This window comes from Erithacus rubecula (genome assembly GCF_903797595.1).
Source record: "Erithacus rubecula genome assembly, chromosome: 5".
Taxonomy (NCBI): Eukaryota; Metazoa; Chordata; class Aves; order Passeriformes; family Muscicapidae; genus Erithacus; species Erithacus rubecula.
The window spans coordinates 42,981,738-42,999,867 of NC_136687.1; the positions used below are offsets into that span (position 1 = coordinate 42,981,738).

The 18,130-nt window shown below is 43.7% G+C and overlaps 1 protein-coding gene across 3 annotated transcripts; it reads left to right on the forward strand.

Annotated features, from left to right (window-relative positions):
* The first annotated feature begins 448 nt into the window (after positions 1-448).
* REST (RE1 silencing transcription factor) lies at positions 449-17,121 on the forward strand. 3 transcript variants are annotated; one of them, XM_079305395.1, is made up of 4 exons: positions 449-604; positions 1,613-2,523; positions 8,607-8,690; positions 11,688-17,121. In XM_079305395.1, the coding sequence occupies exons 1-4, from the start codon at positions 495-497 to the stop codon at positions 13,382-13,384; spliced, it is 2,802 nt and encodes a 933-aa protein (XP_079161521.1). In that variant the 5' UTR covers positions 449-494; the 3' UTR covers positions 13,385-17,121. The 3 variants fall into 3 exon arrangements, with proteins under 3 accessions (XP_079161521.1, XP_079161523.1, XP_079161522.1); XM_079305397.1 differs by lacking the exon at positions 449-604 and adding an exon at positions 777-797; XM_079305396.1 differs by lacking the exon at positions 449-604 and adding an exon at positions 907-927.
* Positions 17,122-18,130: the final 1,009 nt, after the last annotated feature.

An 18,130-nucleotide genomic window follows, 5' to 3' on the forward strand; every position in this document is an offset into this window, starting at 1 on the left:
GATGCAGCTTAAGGCTCTGCTGTCCTCACTAGTTGCCTGGAGGAAGAGACCGACCCCCATCTGGCACAACCTCCTTTCAGGTGCTTGTACAGTGATAAGGTCACCCCGAACCTTCTTTTCACCAGGCTAAACATCCAGCTCTCTCAGCTGCTCATAACTAGACCTGGGCTCGAAACCCTTCACCAGCTGCGCTGCCCTTCTTCCGGACTCGCCTCGTGAAGGCGATGCCGTGCGCACTGCCTCGAAGCTGGTCGGATCAGCGTTATCATCCCTGAACGGGACAAAAACGCTCACGATAACGGCGCCGGGCACGGACAAACCCCGTGGCCGCCAGCTCTGCCCCTAGGCACGAACCTTCGCTTCGGGCGGGTGCCCCTGCCCCCTCGCGCGCTTCCCGCCCGGTGCCCCCGCCACTGCCGGCTGACCCCGCTGGGCCCGGCCCCTCCTGCCGGGGGCGGGCGGGGCGGCGCCGCCGCTGCGCGCTGTGTGCTGGAATGCGGGGGCGCCTCCGCCCGCCGCCGCCGCCGCCGCCAGCAGCGCCTCTCGCCCGCCCCGCCCCGCCCCGCAGCAGCCGCGCGGCCGGGCGGCCCCGCGCCGCCGGTGGGTGAGTGAGTGCGGCGGGGCCCGGCGGGGCCGGGGAGGGGGGGCCGGGAGCCGAGCGAGAGGCGCTGTCCAGGGCTGATCTGTGGCCGGCGGGCGGGGGCGGCCGGGCGGGCTGGCTGCGGGGCGATCAGCACCACGGCTAAGGAGCCGCGCCGATCGCGGGGGCGCTCGCCGGGCCGCGCCGCCGCCGGAAGGTGAAGCCGTCGCCGGCCGGGACGGGCCGGGAGCAGCCGCAGGCTCCGGGCCCAGGAGCAGGCCCGGGCGCCGCTCGCTCCCCCTCCCGCGGACTGCCATCGGGTGGGCGCGGCCGCTGTGACTTTGCCCGTACCGAGGCGCTTCCTCCACCCTGCGCCCCCGCACCGGCACCGCTGCCCTTCCCTGCCCGCCGCGGGGGAGGAGGAAGCCGGCCGTCCCTACCGGCCGGCTGCAGCGGGCGGGCCGGGGGCGGCGCGGGGAGGGCGCTTTGTGTGGGCCGGCAGAAAATGGCCGCATGCCTGTCAGGCAGGGAGGGAGGGAGGGAAAGAGGGAGGGTGATGGGGGCACGGCCCGGCCCGGCTTCCCCGGCGGATGTGCGCCGGGCCGCGGGGAGGTCGCCGCAGGGCCGGGCCGCCCCCCTTTGTTGGCGGCCTTGGGGCCGACGGGGCCCTTGGGGCGAGCGGCGGCCGGACAGGGGCACTCGGCGGAGCCTGGCCGCAGCACCCACCGGCGGGCCCTGCGCCTCCCCCGGTGTCTGGCGTGGCGGGAGCCGCGGGGCCCGGACCGGGATCAGTCACTGTCCTGAGCCCCGCCTGGGCCCTGGGTCCCACCGCCTTCCACACGGTGGGACCTGCACCACACGTAGGGAAGAGACCCCCCTCCCCCACAGCTCCGGGTTCTACTTCCAGCTGCCCCAGCACCTCAGCAAAGTGCTTTAGTATTTTCATGTTCCCCGGAGAGCTTCGACAGTACACAGCAGAGGAGACTTTTCCACACTCGGGTGCTTACAGGTGTTCCTTTTCTCTTCCAACAGAATTACTGCCATGGCAACTCAAGTGCTGGGACAGTCTGGTGGGAACAGCCTCTTTCCTGGCACTTCTAATATTGGCATGGCATTGTCCAATGACATGTATGACTTACAGGACCTTTCTAAAGCTGAGCTGGCAGCTCCTCAGCTTATTATGTTGGCAAATGTGGCCTTGACGGGAGAAGTTAGTGGCAACTGCTGTGATTATTTGGTTGGAGAAGAGAGACAAATGGCAGAATTGACAACAGTGGGGGACAGCAACTTCTCAGATAGTGATGGAGAGGGTATGGAAGATATCCAGGCTGCAGAGAGTGACCGTGATACACCTGAAAATGTGGAATTAAGCTCCCTTGAGGTTCCTAGTGTGGACACTCAAGGTCCAGCTGCTTGTTCCCCTCCCAAGACTCCCAGTGTGGACAAAGATAGCTCATTGGAAGCACTGAGTACTCCAGAAAGCACAGAGGACAAGTGTAAGAGTTTGAAGAGCAAACCATTTCGTTGTAAGCCTTGCCAGTATGAGGCAGAGTCTGAAGAGGAGTTTGTGCATCATATCAGGGTTCACAGTGCTAAGAAATTCTTTGTGGAAGAAAATGCAGAAAAGCAAGCACAGGTGAAGGAGTCTGATTCCTGCACTGCAGAGGAGGTGGATTTCTCTAAGGGCCCAATCCGTTGTGATCGCTGTGGGTATAACACTAACAGATACGATCACTATCTGGCTCACTTGAAGCACCACAACAAAGCAGGGGAAAATGAGAGAGTCTACAAGTGTACCATATGCACTTACACTACTGTCAGTGAATATCACTGGAAAAAACACCTAAGAAATCATTTTCCCAGGAAAGTGTATACCTGCTCAGAGTGCTCCTATTTTTCTGACAGAAAGAACAATTACATTCAACATATTCGAACTCACACAGGTAAGTTTTTAATCTTTTTTTGACTGAAGTGCAGTAAGACTACTGAGAAACTGATGAATGTAGCAAGCAGAGTCTTTTTGCTAAGTTTGTTCTATTCTGATAGAACTTTGTGCTGTCTTGTCTTGGTGCTACTAGGTTATAGCCTAATGGAATTTGGTTTGAGCTCCAGTCTACAGTCCTAGAGGACTGAGGAAATGTCAGGTTCCCAAGAGGAGATGAAGGGCATCCTCTTTAGTAATTTTAGATCACTTTTTTGAAAAGGGCTTGACAAAGTGTGCCTGTGATAATTGTCACAACATCAAAAACCTGATGTAGTCTAAAACCAAAACAAACAGGTAGACAAAAGATGCCTGAATCCCATAGGTAGTCTTTAAAATGGTACCTTAAGATTGAGCTGAAATTTCACTGCACTGTAATTACAGAGAAGAAAGAATTGATATATACATGCAGAAGAGTCCTCCAGCATCCAGGCACTCAGAATAAGAGTTGAACAGTGAATTAATTCCATTTAATGCTCAGAAGCTTTGATTTTTCTACGGCCTGCATCACTGCAGCAGCCAGAAGTAGACGCATACTTCTGTTGCCCTACTTCAGAAGTAGACACATACTTCTGAAACCTTCGAGGGAGTCTGATCTGATTTCCTGACTTCTCCTAACCTTTGTTTATAATTGGAAGGGATGGTGTGAGGCCCCTTTTTTCCCTGGTGTATACCAAGTGGAATCAGAGGACTGCAGTGTTCGTGCTATCCTGTGAGCTGGGACCACAGGTGACTTAGGAAATACCTTGCTTTTTATCAGAGAGCCTCATCACCCTCTCACGTAGGGAGTTCTGATTAACCAAAACTACTTTCGACAGGGGGTTATCATAGCCATCTCAGCTCTCTGGGCCATGGGATACAGTTACTTTGCCTCCTGATCCCTTTTGTAGAAGGAGAAGGCAGTTCAGAACTTCCTTGCTGCTTCTTAGAAGCTTTTATTTCCACCCTGACTGGGCTTTTCTGTGGAGGGGCTCACTTGCTAACCGTCTTCTAGGGTGCTCACCTGACTTGGTTCCCCTTTATTGTAGATTGTGCTGGCTGAGTGGAACACCGGGGAATTTCTCCTTTAAGGTCATGTTTTGTTACTGCAGTGACATGAATGGTTTGGAGGTTTCAGTTCAGTTGTCTGCAGCTGTCTGGAAGGATTGGGCACTCCAGAGGCATCGAGGCCTTGAGTTTGAGCTGAAGTGTGCAGGAGTTTGTGTTTGTCAGCTCGCTTTAGTGTCTGCTTGGTTGGGGCTGTGAGGGTCTGCTGGGAATTTTTGTACTTTAAGACGGTTCTCCTAAGAATAGCTGTGTGCTTTTATTCAGAGGATAACACCAGTTTCAAATCCAGTCCTGTCTAAATATTTTTTTTTGTAAACAAATAAATAAAGTGTATTGTGGGATGCATTAGGAAAATGGTGTCGTTTATCCTCCAGCTCATTTTCTTGGTGTGTTTTGTAGGAGATAACAGGAAAGAGACTAGGTATAAATGGCAAAATAGCAGGAAAAAAACTAAATTAATCATATGGGGAACTCATGGGCAGTTGTGAGCCAGTGCTTTGGTTCTAGTTTACATTTGTCTTAACTTTGAATTAATCTCTGCTTTTGTTTGTAGATGACATTAGGTCCCCTTTTCTGATTTCTGAAACCGTTTGTTGAGTTTTACAGGACCTAACCATGAAAGCTTGTATGCTGAGGAAGTGCTCTGTTGTCACTGCATTTGACCAATTTACCGATTAGCTGTATTAAACTTTTAGAAAAATCAAATATATCTAGATCCCCTTTTTCTCCTTTAAAGACAGTGGTGCAGTCAGGGTTTCTTGTTCTTTTCATTACTGTAATTAAGCTGGAATGAGTGATTATGATTTCAGCATGTTTTAGTCTACCCGTGTAGGTGTTTCTTTGCTACTTTTGTAGCGACATAGTTAAGTTCTTTCAGGCAGTTCTTGCTTGATAAAAAACTTCCAAATATGTTAGTAGAATGATTTAGGAATGTGCCTTGTTTCCAGTAACATTGATTTTGTGGAGGAGAGTGCTAAAGCTAGAGTAGAAGAATTAGCTGCTGGCAGGTATATTTTATACCAGGCTAAAAGTCTCTGCCCTTACTAGGGTGTAATAAATTGCCTTAAAGAGCACAAACAAAACCAGAATGCACAAAAAATCTTCCCAAATGACCCTCAGCCAAAAAAAACCTGAAAAAAACCCCACTGCTATTTTAAAGTCAAAAGTATTTGCAGACTGTTTACATAACAGTATTGAATTTAGTAAAAACTGTTTGAATGATACTTAAATAGCTTTGGATTGTAGTTTTCATTTAAAACTAAAGAAACATATTTTTTGGGAAAAATGAACGGGATACATCCATCCATGCTTTTCTTCCTATTTTATGGGTTCGGAATAATGAAGAAGGAAGTTGGAATTGTTAATTTCTTTGGTTTCCTGATATAGGTTAAATAATTTTGGATGGATACTTTTCTTTCTCTCCTGTTTTTTGTTATTTATCTGACTTTTTTTTTGAAGGGGGGAAATGCCTCTTTGCAGTTAATTTGATTCTGTTGTGTTAAAGCCATGCAGTTTTCTGAAACACTAACTATACAGTGGAGTTTCACAGGATAGATGTCTGCTGCTGCTTCTGGAGAAAGTAGTCTCAGTCTTCTACCTGTATCCCGGGGCTAGTTGATTCAGTTCACTAAAATGGAGCAAAGGAGTAAAAATACTCCTTTCCTCTTCCCCAGGTTACTTTTCTGCTGGTTAGTGAACTTAGTTGCCTTTCTAATAACACATGCAAATACCAGAGCACATGGCCAAGAGCAGGGAAGAAGGGGCTGCATGTTAGTACCTTGCATGATTGGGAAAAATATCTATCCTCTGCATGTTTGGGAATGCAGGCAGAGGTTACTACCTATCTGTTGTTGTTTGGATTCCTGTTGAAAAACAGATGTCCCAGAATCTGCCCTTTACTGTACATACCTTGCAGCTTGTGGCAGTGCTTGTGGAGCAGGCTGCTGACAAATGTGGTGGACCTTGGGCAGAGGGGTATTTCAAGGATCCCTACAGATGGTCATAGGCTTGTCACGTGGGAAAGCTACATCTGTAAGAGCCTGCCTGCTGCCCAGGAGTGGCTTGCTGGAGGTATTCGGGACAATCTGTTCCTCTGCTGCTTGGGCAGAAAGGACTCTTTGTGTCAGTGACAGATCTACCTGTGCTCATTTGTGCTCGTTTGTGCTCGTTAAACATTTTAGACTAAGTTTTGACTTGATTTACCTGCTGATTCTGGAGCCGTACTACATGCAAGACACTGCAGCATTGTTCTCTTGTTTTCTTCTCTATTTTGCATTGAAAAAATTTCTAGAAAATTTCCTTGAAAATAATCTGAAGGGCTATATAGCTGAGACATCTGCTTCAGTCAGTCATAATGTTCTGTGTCTAGTTTTGGACTGGTTTTGGTTTGGTTTGTGGTTGTTTCCTTTTATTTATTTATTTTTTTTTTTTTAGATTTTGGTTGTGAGAGGGTTCTTGCTTGCCACTGTGTTGGAAGTTTGATGGAAGCAGTTTGGTTTCAAGCAGATGGGACTTCTAATGGCATTATAAAACAAGGCTTTATCAAGAGATTGCTGAGGAATACCTTTGGTGCAAGTAGATCAGTGTGCAAGCTGCAGTTCAAGATCAGGTTTTTCTCAGGGTGAGAGCGCAGAGACACCATGAATTGCCAACCCTCTGCCCGTGGTGCTAGCCAGGTGAATGGACACTCAGAGACAGCAGGAGCCATGAACTGCCAATCTGTTGAATAACAAAGCAGATGAAGATGAGGGAGGCCGGCAGAGTAGATGGACATGGGGAGGCTCAGCAGCAGGAGCAGAAGACTGAGGAGGAAGAATGAGACTTGTGTCCAGGTAGATCGTGAGGGTATGAAAGTGCAGGGTCTCTTGGGTCCTCTTTGGAGGCACCAGCTCCAGGTGTTTCTGTGTTACTGTGCCATGAGTAAATGGCTTTATGATCAAGCCAGTAAGGAAACCTGGTCTGACTGTGTGTGTGGGCTGTGCAGGGAGTCAAGTGGGGCACCTGTTGGGTCACTGGAGCCACCTGCCATGAAAGGGCTTCGGTCCCAGCAGTCTGGCCTTGGGAGTGTGGCTGCCAGAGGCTCCTGAATGGTCAGACTGGGGACTTTCCTTAACAAGATGGTCTTAAACTTGTATGCCCATGTCAGTCTGCCTGTTCATTTGCATAGAGTTAAGTGCCTGCTTGAGCTTTTGCTAGATGGGGGCTTATTCTGTAAGTGTCTTCTGGAGAGGTTTTTTGATGGCTTGTTTGCATATAATGAACCAGCTTGTAAAATTACTGTACAAATCCTTTGGGGAGTAGTGTTTTACAGAACAGCCTGTACAAAGCATTTAATTCTCAAGTGTTATAACACATTTTAAATTAGTTGTGTTCATTATACGTAAATCTAGTATGTTTTGTGGCTGTGCCTTATGTAAAAAAGGCCATGGAAGAAAACCTGTTTCGCATTCCTAATGTTGTAGGTAGCTTTACAGTTATGAAATTTCAGGTAATGGGAAGAAGATATGACTGAATATTCCAATACCTTTGGCCACATATTTTTTAATTGTAAAAAGTCATTTAAAATCAAAACCATTTCTTTGTAACAAAAGGATTACCCCGCCCTTGTACATGACTTAATCTTATTGTGTGTATTTTGCCAATCTCCTACCTTGTTTTAATTGGAAAGGGAGGGGAGTTGTCGTTGTTAGGGTAAATTTGCCTTTAAACTGCTGATCTAATCAAGAATGATAGTCTAAATGTTTGATAGAAGGAAGAAATATGGAATTAATCTGCATTACAAAGGCCACTTCTATTGCTGTTTTGGCACAGGCCAGCAGTGGAACCTTACATCACACACTGGCAGACGAAGATAGTTGCTGCTGCAGATAGAGCTGTGCCTCTGAAAGTGAACACTGACCCTGTGTGCAGGGCTTTTGGTGATGTCCAGGTCTCTTTGATTTGAAGAGCACCTTGGTTGTATCCCTCATATAGCAAATTTAACAAAATGCTGTAGTGTAATTCTGGCTGATTTGAATGATTTGAGTAAATACTAGGACTGAGTAACTTTTTTTTCCCTTTTCAGCTTTACTCCTCTCTTCTCTTGTGGGTGTTTACCAAAGACTAATAAGTGTTTGTAGTGAAGACAGTGTACTAGCAGTTTGGGATGAACACCCCTGGTGCTTACCTGGACCTGCCTAACATGTTAATTGTAAAACTTTCTGCCTTTGTTTGGAGCTTATCTTCACTTGAAAAATATTTTCAAGTATCATTGTACTGATACAATTTTCAGCTACAATTACAAGCTGACTGTCCTCAGTGGAGATATAGTTTATGACAGGTTAGTTTCCATTAGTTTTCCAGAATCAATAACTCTTCTGGCATTGGGTTTTGAGTATATGAAATAAATGTTTATGCTACACTTAAGCTTTATCTAGCAGCATAATTTCACTGGTCAGGGTACCATGCTTTTCCATGCTGTAGACTGTTTTCACTCTGCCGGTAAAACTTTGGAAGCAAAGACCTGCTCTGTTTGCACCTGAGTTCTGGTAAATGCAAGTCCATGTGGAATGGATGATCGTATCCCATCTTAATCCAAAGTAAATATGGAGGTTTCAGGTAAGGTGTTAAGCAAAGGAAGAACATACCTAGTTTTTTGCAGGATCTTTTGTGCGTCTTCAGAGTGTTGGGAGAAAATACTGTAGGGAAGTCAGGTCTGGTGGCTTAAGGCTTCCTAAAGTTGTCTGTCCTCATCATCTTTTGACTGAGGTTACTGTTGACCCCAGCTGGACATTAGGATGTGCCTCTGTCATATCCTGCCCTTTTACTACCCTCATTCATGAGGCAGGACATGTTGCAGTGGTCCAGCTCAGGAATACACTTCTCACAGTCCCTTTGCTGAGAGATAACATGCCCTCAAATACAGTGTGAGGATCTGTGACAGCCTCTCCTGTGTAGCTTAGTAACCAAGTTTGGGAATCTGCTGTGTTTTAATAACTACTTTGCTGTTTGTTTTTGCAGGGGAGCGACCCTATCAGTGTGCGATGTGTCCTTATTCCAGCTCTCAGAAGACTCATTTAACCAGGCACATGCGCACCCACTCAGGTTGGTATGGAGTGGCAGCAGACTGAGGAAAAGGGGGTGGGTCACGGTATCACAGCATGGCTGCAGTTGGAAGGGACTTTTGGAGGTCATCTGGGCCAGACCCTGGCTCCAGAAGGGCCACCTAAAGCAGTCTACCCTGTTCTGTGTGAGATGCCATCTTAGCCAGTATGGCCTGAGCTTCAGCTCCTTTTTTAATGGGCGAGGTTTTCTTGCTAAGGAATGGTAAGTCATGAATAAAACTGATAATGGGAATATTTATTTTTTCTTTTGCTTTTCAAGATTTATTCTGGTATTCATATGGCTGCTTTAGTAGTCCTAGTAATAAATAGAACATTGTGACAATATAGGAACAAATTACTGTACACTGCTGTCATATCTGAATTCAAATCAGTGAAGCTGGGAACTTTTTGAGTAGCTGAGAATCTCCTCTGTGATGTTTGAGTTTGAGTCTCATCCAGGAGTTCTGAGGGAACCCTTAGCTTTTGTTTAGTATGACACAGTGATGTAAATTAGTGTCTGCTTATGGCAAGGAGACACAGGAGGAAAAAAAAAGCAAACTCAGTGGATGTTCACAAGTGACTCAGTCTTGTGGCACTAAAACCCAAATTAGAATTTTTACTAGCCTTTCTTTCCCATTACGGGCCAGGAGCTGTAGGTCTTACAAACATTTGCTCTTGTCTTGTGAATCTTTTTGAATGAATTAAGAGCATTTTTGGGAGTTGTAACACCACAGACGCAGGCATAGTTGCTTTTTATGATTCTCGTAAAGGAGTTCAGGTAGAGGCTCTACTTTAGATTTTTTTTTTTGTAAAATCTGAATTGACCCAGGTGAGTTCCTAATGTTGGCAAACAGGAGCTGAAGTCTCCTGAACAGTAATTGTCTAAATTTTAATTGATGAGGCTTTAAATTGAAACCAGGAAACATGCAATTTCAGCTGTAGTAGAGAGGGGCTTGGGCCCATTAAAAATAGCCAGCTTTAAAATCACCTGTCAGTATTTTGGTGTGAGAATTTTGTGAATGTAGTATTCTGCTTTCAGAAAACAAAAATAATATTTAGTAGAACCACTGGTATGCAAATGAACCACCAAATTTGCAAATGGTTTGGTCAATACTGAACTTGGAAACCATTTCACGAACATATTGTTCTGCCCTTGTTCAGTGCAAAGAATTCTCAACTCTGAAGGAGATAAGGAATGGGATCTGCCTATGGCTCCTGCCTCAAAAGTCTCTGAGGGAAGGCATGACTTTCACTATCAGGGATCTTGTATTAATAGCTCTCCTAAATTCTGTTGTATGTTTTGTTGGATTGCCCAGGCAGTTGCAGCTTTTCTGTGGCAATTTCTGGACTCCTGTAGTTGACAGGCTGGCTGTTTAAGGCACATGGGTGCTGTAGCTTTCATCCTATGTCAGACAGCAACTCACAGTGGTTTAGAGCCTAATTCACAGCTGGTTTTTTTAGGCATCTCGGTACATATCATTTTCACTTGTGCAGTAAAACCCCAGGATATAGTTGAGGTGATGGACACAAACTCTTCACAATCTATCTTTGAGTTACCTGGTTGCAGCTGCCTCTGAGCACTCTGTGCCCTTAGAACAGCTTGTTCATGTGTATGTAAGACAGGCTGTTCTTGTCCTCCTGCTGTGCATCACAGAGCTGTTCTTTGAAGTGTAGGTGATAAAGGCTCTATACTTGGAGGAAGAATGAGCAATAAACACATCAAACTTAAATGTGTAGAAAGTGTCACCAGGCAGAGAGAGGAAAAAAGAAGTAAGGTGGAAAGGGAGGCAATCAAAGTAGCTCTTCTTTAAATAATGAATAGATGCTGTAGACAGACATGAGATGATCTGGACTCTTAAACAATTGTCCCCCTACTTCCTGCCAGTCTTTTCTAGAGTTTGTGAGGGTGTTGCAGATCATGTGTGTAATGGACAAAAAGGCACCACATCTTCAGTCCAGGCTGGTCTCCTGAGTCATGCTACAGAGCATGCTTGAGTATGGGCAGTGGCTTGCTGGGGTGTGAGAAGCACTATTGTATCATGAGCAGAAGGGCCTGGAGTGGATTTTCAACATGCTTAAGAAGTGGCATGCATTAGTTCTGCAGATTAGTTTTGAGATGCTGATTCAGAGCTCAGGAGAATCCCAAATTCCTCAGCTAAATTTCCACATGTGCAGGTGTTCCTGAAGTATTTCTCGACTTGTGTTGTTGCATTAAAAGTGTTTTTCCTGTTTGCTTTGATGTATAAGGGGAAAACTATTTCTGCTGCAGTGGTATGCACTAAGAAGAACATTTCAGGAACGCTTTTACAGGAGTGATTACACTAATGAAAATGCAGATTTCAATAGTCACATGATGGCTGTGGACTGCACTTGGTTGGTTTGCCATGAGTAGCCTGCAGCCAGAGCACTATTTGTTTGAGGCACCAAAGCAATTAACGGAGTTTTTTCAGAGGTAAAGGTCATCTGAGCACCTCTTTCATGTTCTTAGGTTTTTGCTAGCTTTTTTTCCCCCATTTCCTTTTCAATGCAAACATGAAATAACGCTGAATCTGTGTAAAGTTGGACTTTTTTGAAACGTTTGTGTGAAACTGCTATTCATCAAATGTTACATTTCCGTTTTTCTACAATGCATTCAATGGACCAGTTGGGTATGGATTCCATTTGCTAATATTTCTGTAGCGAGATCTCTGCCGGTATGTATACCTAGCCAGAACCTGTGACGTTGTTACTGCTTGTTTGGTTTTGGATCCCCTTCCTCCCAGCCCTCACCTCTTCTCTCTTTTTTATTTTTTTTTTTTGTATTTTGTTCTTAGTGTCTTGTGAATGTGTTTGTGACTTGTGGATTTCTTATGTTGACTTTGCTTAATTTTAAAGGCGCATGGATATTTTTTTTTTCCTTTTCAAGTTTCATATTTCTATATCTGTATTAGTGGGATCTGATTGCCCTGAAACCATGCTTGATAATCACCGTCATTCCCTTCCGTCCTTCCTTTCTTAGGTGAGAAGCCATTCAAATGTGACCAGTGCAGCTACGTGGCCTCAAACCAGCATGAAGTGACTCGTCATGCGAGGCAAGTGCACAACGGGCCAAAGCCTCTGATCTGCCCGCACTGTAACTACAAAACCGCTGACCGCAGCAATTTCAAAAAGCATGTTGAGCTCCATATCAACCCGCGCCAGTTTCTCTGCCCTGTTTGTGATTATGCAGCGTCTAAAAAATGTAACCTGCAGTATCACATCAAGTCCAGGCATCCCGATTGTTCTGACATCACCATGGATGTCTCAAAGGTGAAGCTACGGACTAAAAAGAGTGAAGCTGACTTTTCTGAGAGCGGTAATGACAAAGTGGGGAAAGAACCAACAAAAGGAGATTCAGCTGCAAAGAAAACAGAGAAAATTGTGAAGGTGGAGAAAAAAGATAATTCAGCAAAGGAAAAAAAATCAGCAAGCAGTGTTTCTGCAGGCCAGGTGACAACCAGGAGTCGGAAATCAGCTTCAGAAAACAAGAAGGTGGATATTAAAACTGAGAAAAGTACTGAGAAAACATGTAAAACAAAGAAGGTCAAAAGAAAAGCAGACACTGAGGCAACTTCCTCAAAACAAGAACCTGCAAATGATACCTCAGTAGTAACAAAAAAGAAAAAGAAAGTGGAAGCTAAACTCAGAGACTACCAGGAAGCCCAAAAAAGTGATGTTGCACCAGAGGAAGAGCCTAAAAAGCAAAATTATTGCCTCAAGAAAAACAGAAAAAAGAAAGCTCTGAAAATTAAGCACAGTAAAAAGAGCAGTAAACTTGATCAGGAGAAGATTGAGGAAGAGGAGATGCCAGATGAGTATCCTATTACAGAAGAAGATGGACATGTGAAGCTGGACACCGAGGGCAGTGATCAAAAGGGGCAAGGTCCCACTGACACGGTGGCATTAAGCAACAATGGTGGTCATGTTCTCAGTGGGGAGAGCGTTGATCTCAAAGGAAACTGCATCCAGGGTCCAGGGCAGCTTTGTCTGCCAGCTCAGGATGCAAACACAGAAGGTGAGGTAGAGGACCAAGAAATGGCTGCGGCAGCGGGAGAGAGTGAAGATAGTGATGGTGCAAAAGAGGAGAAGAGACAGGTGGAAAAAGGGGAAGACACTTGCTCTCAGGAATCTTCCCATGCAGCGTCTTCTGAAAAAAGCTTGGATGTACTCATGGATGTGGTACCAAATCTGGCACCTGAGAATGAGCCAGATGAAACTGTGGCAGAAACTGAGACTAAGTCAAACCTGATGGACTTGACCAAGACATGCCTGCCAGCAACAGAGTCAGCAGCAGATGCTGTGCCAGTGCCTGTGCCCACAGAAGAGTGTACACAAAGCCCTAAAGTGGCTCTGTCCTTATCTCGGGATAACTCAGCCATGAATGAATCTCAGGAAATGGATGAGGATGAGGGCATCCACAGCCATGAAGGCAGTGACATCAGTGACAACATATCAGAAGGAAGCGACGACTCGGGCTTAAATGGTGCTCGCTCTGTGCAAGGGGAAGCAAGTCCAAAGATGTCACAAGAAGCTCCGGACACCACGGTGGCCAGGGAGAACTATGTGTGCATTTTTTGTGACCGCTCATTTAAAAAGGAAAGTGAATACAGCAAGCACCTCAACAGGCACTTAGTTAATGTGTATTATCTTGAGAAGGCAGCAAAAGGGCAGGAGTAGAAATAGCTGTGGTTTGGGGAATCTTCTTTTGTAAGATCCTACACAGCTTATGTAAAAATATTGTAGACTTTTTTTTAAGCACAGTTTGCTTTAGTGTCTGCATTGGTTTCGTTTTTGGTTTAGGTTTTTTTTAAGTTGAAAATATTTTTGACAACTTTATGTGTCATGGTGAACTCATTAACTATTGGATCTCTTAATTAGAGAAAGCAGGTAGGGTGTATGAGGTTGTGTTCTATAAAGTCACTGTAAGCTTCTAGTCTATTAGCTTATGCAGCTCTTTTATAAAATGAGTTTTTGGAATAAGACTGGAGCTAACAATATACAAGTTGGATGTTTATAGAGCCACTGGCATAAGTTGCTTTTTGTTCTAGCAGCCAACTCTTTCTCTCCATTTTTCCCCTTTCCCATTTTTTTTTTACTTCTTTTCAATGTGTCTTGATGTTCAAAGTGTTAAACTACTTGATAGTTTTTCTACCAGGAAGATAGATTCTATTACATAAAGAGCACTTTGTAAAAGAAATCAAAGTTGGCTAGTGATGAACATAATTGTTTAAAGCTCATTACAATTCTGAACATACATTTCAGATCCCCTAAGCACGAATGAGGAGCCAAAATTTGAGAGTCCTTCCAACTTTTGATTGGAGAACCTCTGTCTTGATTAATATCTTAATCACTGATTGTAATTGGCTTTGTTGTTGGGGAACAAGTTTGTTATTTTTAGTTTCTGCTTTTTGTTTTTTGATTGTGCTTTAAGGGCTTAAAATGTTGCACTTGTTTTTGATTTTTACCTATGCAGTTTAATCTTCTAGGAATAGTGCTTGTGCAGTATTTATATATGCATGTTTGGTTTTGTATGGGTAAGATTTTTTTAAATTTGGAAACATTCAGACTTGTTGCTTACTGTGGACAGTTTTCTGTGGCAGTTTTCTGTGATGCTCCTTACTGCAGATTTTTCTTGTTTTCCTGGGGTGTGATTAACAGTGCATAAAGTTGCTGAAATTATGAACTGCTTGGCTATCTGTTTTTAAGTTGGTTTAGAATTGTACAGTCCTTGAGCAAAACAATACCAATGCAGTTCCAAAACACTTTTACAGGATTTATTCTGTCATGGAAATGTGACTTAGGATACTTTGAATACACATTCAGAGTAATAAATTCTGATTTGTAATTTTGGATCACCAGACAGGAAAATAATCACTCTCAGTGGAAACAGTCTGCAGCTTCTGCAAGTCTGGATTTTTTTTCCCTCTTCCATTTTCATTTTTTGTGGTGGACAGCAGTCAAACTTTATGAGCTTTAAAAAAATCAAATAGTAGCAGTGATATAATCTAACATCTTATATACACAAAAATACCCAACAAACAAATAAAGATAAATCAACTGGTAAGCAACAAACCTGGCATTAAAAAACTGTAGGAATTTTTCCTCCATATTAATTCAAAACCATCCTACTTTCATGCAGAGAGAAACAAGTAAGTTATCAGATTGTCATCTCAGGTCTACATGTCATACCAGAAGTTTTTAATTCTAAACAGATTTGATTTCTAGCACACAAATGCAAGAGAGATTGTATACCTTGCTGCTTGCTAACCAACCAGTGGCAAAATGTAAACAAAACTCAAAGCAGTAGGGAAGAAGCAAAACCCTCCAGGTCCCATCTGTACACTCTTCTGACTGTCATTAGCTGCCTTTCCAGTGGGAGCAGTTATGGACAGCTCCAAAGAAGCAAATTTGGAGGCAGGTGTTACTTGGGGAGTAGAGTTGAAGAGCTCAGACAGCATTTGTCAGAGCACTTTATTGCAAGTAACTCTCTCTTGTGTAAGCTCTGGAATAAACCCCATTCTTCACTATGTTGTCCCCACAGCATCTTCCCCTCCAAACAAACCCACTGCTGTGAATTGAGAGCAACAATGCTACATTGCTTCTGCTTTTGGAAGAGGTAACAGAAGGCCAAAGATTTGAGAGGGAAGGCATCCCTCATGGCAGAATTAAGTCGTATAATGTATAGTGAGTTTTTGTTTGCATAGATAGTGTTCAATCCTTACCTTGGCTGCGACAATCATTGTCAACTCAAAATCAAGTTGTAACTATATTTATGTTAAACATTAAAAAAACAAACCTAGTTGAATTGTTTTCCTAAACTACCAGTTGTAATAGTTTTAGATATATTTTTTTCCTTCATAATAGTATTTCTTTATATATAATTGTTGCAACCATTTGTGAGTGATGTGAGCAGGTGCTGGGAATTCCAGTACTGTGGAGAGGTTTAAAACTCCCTTCTTACCATTGTGAAGAGTCTTTGCCATTTTGCGAGAGATTTCAAGGACTTTAGCTAGGTTCAAGTAAACTCATAGACTGGCCTGATAATATTTCCCATTATTTTTTAAATGAAAATTATGCTGTTGACTGACTTTAAAGTTCTCTCTGTGAGACAAAAGCAAAGGTGGTTCTCTGAAATACTGTGCTGCACATTTCTGTGAAGTGGTCAAGGTTTCAGTGCTTGATCTGACAAGAACTCTTTGAAGACAACAGTTGGCTCCTCTTTGGCGGAGTTTTCTACCACAAGACGAGAAACTGAAAATAAATTATTAACATATTAAGAAGAAGAAGAGTTGATTTTTTTCTTTCTGAGACCCATCAACAACATCCTGAACTAGCTAATCTTGATGCAGAACTGTGCTGGAATTCTCTGCAAGGTTTGGGATTATGTTATGATAAAAAGGCAAGGATGTAATGCATTATATTTATCTCAAATGTTAGGCACTGCTAATACGAGTATTTGACGGGGAGTGTGGGTCACATAGCCCACCATAAATGGTGGTCTTACATTGCTGTGTCTCCCTTTAAACAATGCCTTTATTTTTTTTTTTTTTGTCTTTTTCAATATTGTTAAATTATTTTGTGTTGTTTTTGCCAATTCTAGCATGTTTGTGGTTTCTTGGCAATCATACCTGTATTTGTGTTCAACCTCCAGTGTGTGGTTGGAAGGATTAGCATGCTGATATACCCCTACACTGCCAGCCTTTGGTTGAGTCATATGTTTTGGGCTTTTTCTGTGTGAATCTATACACTCAAACTAACTGCCCTGAAAAATGGTCAAGAAATGGATAGCTAGGCACTTAAAATCCATGGTATTGCAGTTGTTTCTGGATTTTGATGATCTAGGCTGGAACTGTAGTCATTTAAAGAAGAATGTTTAACAGCTGAGAGGCTTGTTAAGATACAGTAATGTCATTGATTTCAACAGATTTAATGTAGCTGAAAGGTATTAAATAAAATTCAAGAGTTTTCTTGAATGTCAGTTGTGTAGATATGTGGCATGCATATGATATTAACAGAATCCAAATAGCTAAAGAAATTGGTTTATGTGTACATATATTTTCCCCCTTCTAAAATTACACTAGCTAACAACATTTTGTAAGCTGGCATGGAAACATGTTTATAATGTTTAGTTGCACCATGTTTGATGCTTTTACAGTGCAATACGTGTATTCTCTGAATTAAACCAAAGGTAATTTTTTTTCATGCTCTCTATTGTAGTGCATGACAGTCTTTTCTGCATTTGTAATAGATGTAAAACGAGCCAGATCATACTTCCTGTTTTTACCTGAATCATGTATAAGAAGTCTTTTGTTCAAAATGTAGTATAAAGTTAAACTAAATTGCATTATATTAACCTTTACAAGTGTATTTTCCTAAGCATAGTTATGATTAAATAAACTTTATTAAGGAACCTGCTGCTTCTATCTTCCATTTATTAATGGCTGTGGAAGCCATTTGTAATTAGAGGCAGGAGCAGTGCCAGTATCATTGACAGAGCTCCTAAAGACCTTAAGCCAGGCAAGTAGGCATGAGGGAGTCTATACAGAGATGCCAGACTTGACTGCAGACAAGGACAGTGGTTCCAGAAATAGGTTCTTTTTCCTTTTCAGCTTATTGTTTTCATTTCCCTGCCTGCTTTAGTAAGGACAGGGCGCAAGATAGGGGCTGCATGCACACAGACAAGGTTCAAATGCAGTGCTGAAACTGTTTGTCATTTGGAAGGATGGGCCCAATGGGCATGAAGGGCAATATTTTCTGGCTCTGGAGAAGAATTGCAGCTTGATGGAAGCTGTGGAATTTATATTTGAGTTACAGAGGTAATGCAGGTGACAGTGGAAATGCAGGTTTGTGAGCTGTGCTGTTGTTACTTGAGCAGCAAAGAGCAGGGTGCAGTGCTGCCAGAGGACATAGCCTGGGGCTGCAGTGTGGCAGGGGCTGTTAGTGCTGAGACAAGGGGCAGGCTTGGGTTGCTCCTCCTGGAGTTTTGTAGGCTGCATGTGAACAGTTTGTGGTCCGGACAGGGAACAGGAGTGGTGCCTGAGCCTGCCCACAGACTGCAAGGGAGTTGTAGGAGTTTGTCAGGGGCTGGGTACCTGAGTGCCTTTTTGCCCATGCTGAATTAATTATTTCAAATTTGATCAATAGAGGAGGCCCTGCCCTTTGTACCACCAACTAGTGCTGCCCCCCACCCTCAGATAGGTGTTCCTGAGACAAGCTGACTTGCCTAGAGAACCCCAAGTGGGTTGGCAACCTGAGAAATCATTTTCCCTTAAACCTGCAGTCAGGTCATGCTTATCTTTGACTAGTTTCTTGCACCCTGTCAGAAAACCTGCTATTTTTTTCCCAGTAGAAAAACAGGATAAAACCCACTAGGCTGAAAACATGCTAAGAATCTGCTTTGTACTAAATTGTTTTTTAACAGAA

What these genes read in the sequence shown, in the direction of transcription:
- REST (XM_079305395.1), top strand. Translation starts at nt 495, where the DNA reads ATGCGGGGGCGCCTCCGCCCGCCGCCGCCGCCGCCGCCAGCAGCGCCT. An exon ending in ACATATTCGAACTCACACAG is followed by an intron (nt 2,524 to 8,606) that starts GTAAGTTTTTAA and finishes TTGTTTTTGCAG; the next exon opens with GGGAGCGACCCTATCAGTGT. An exon ending in GCACATGCGCACCCACTCAG is followed by an intron (nt 8,691 to 11,687) that starts GTTGGTATGGAG and finishes TTCCTTTCTTAG; the next exon opens with GTGAGAAGCCATTCAAATGT.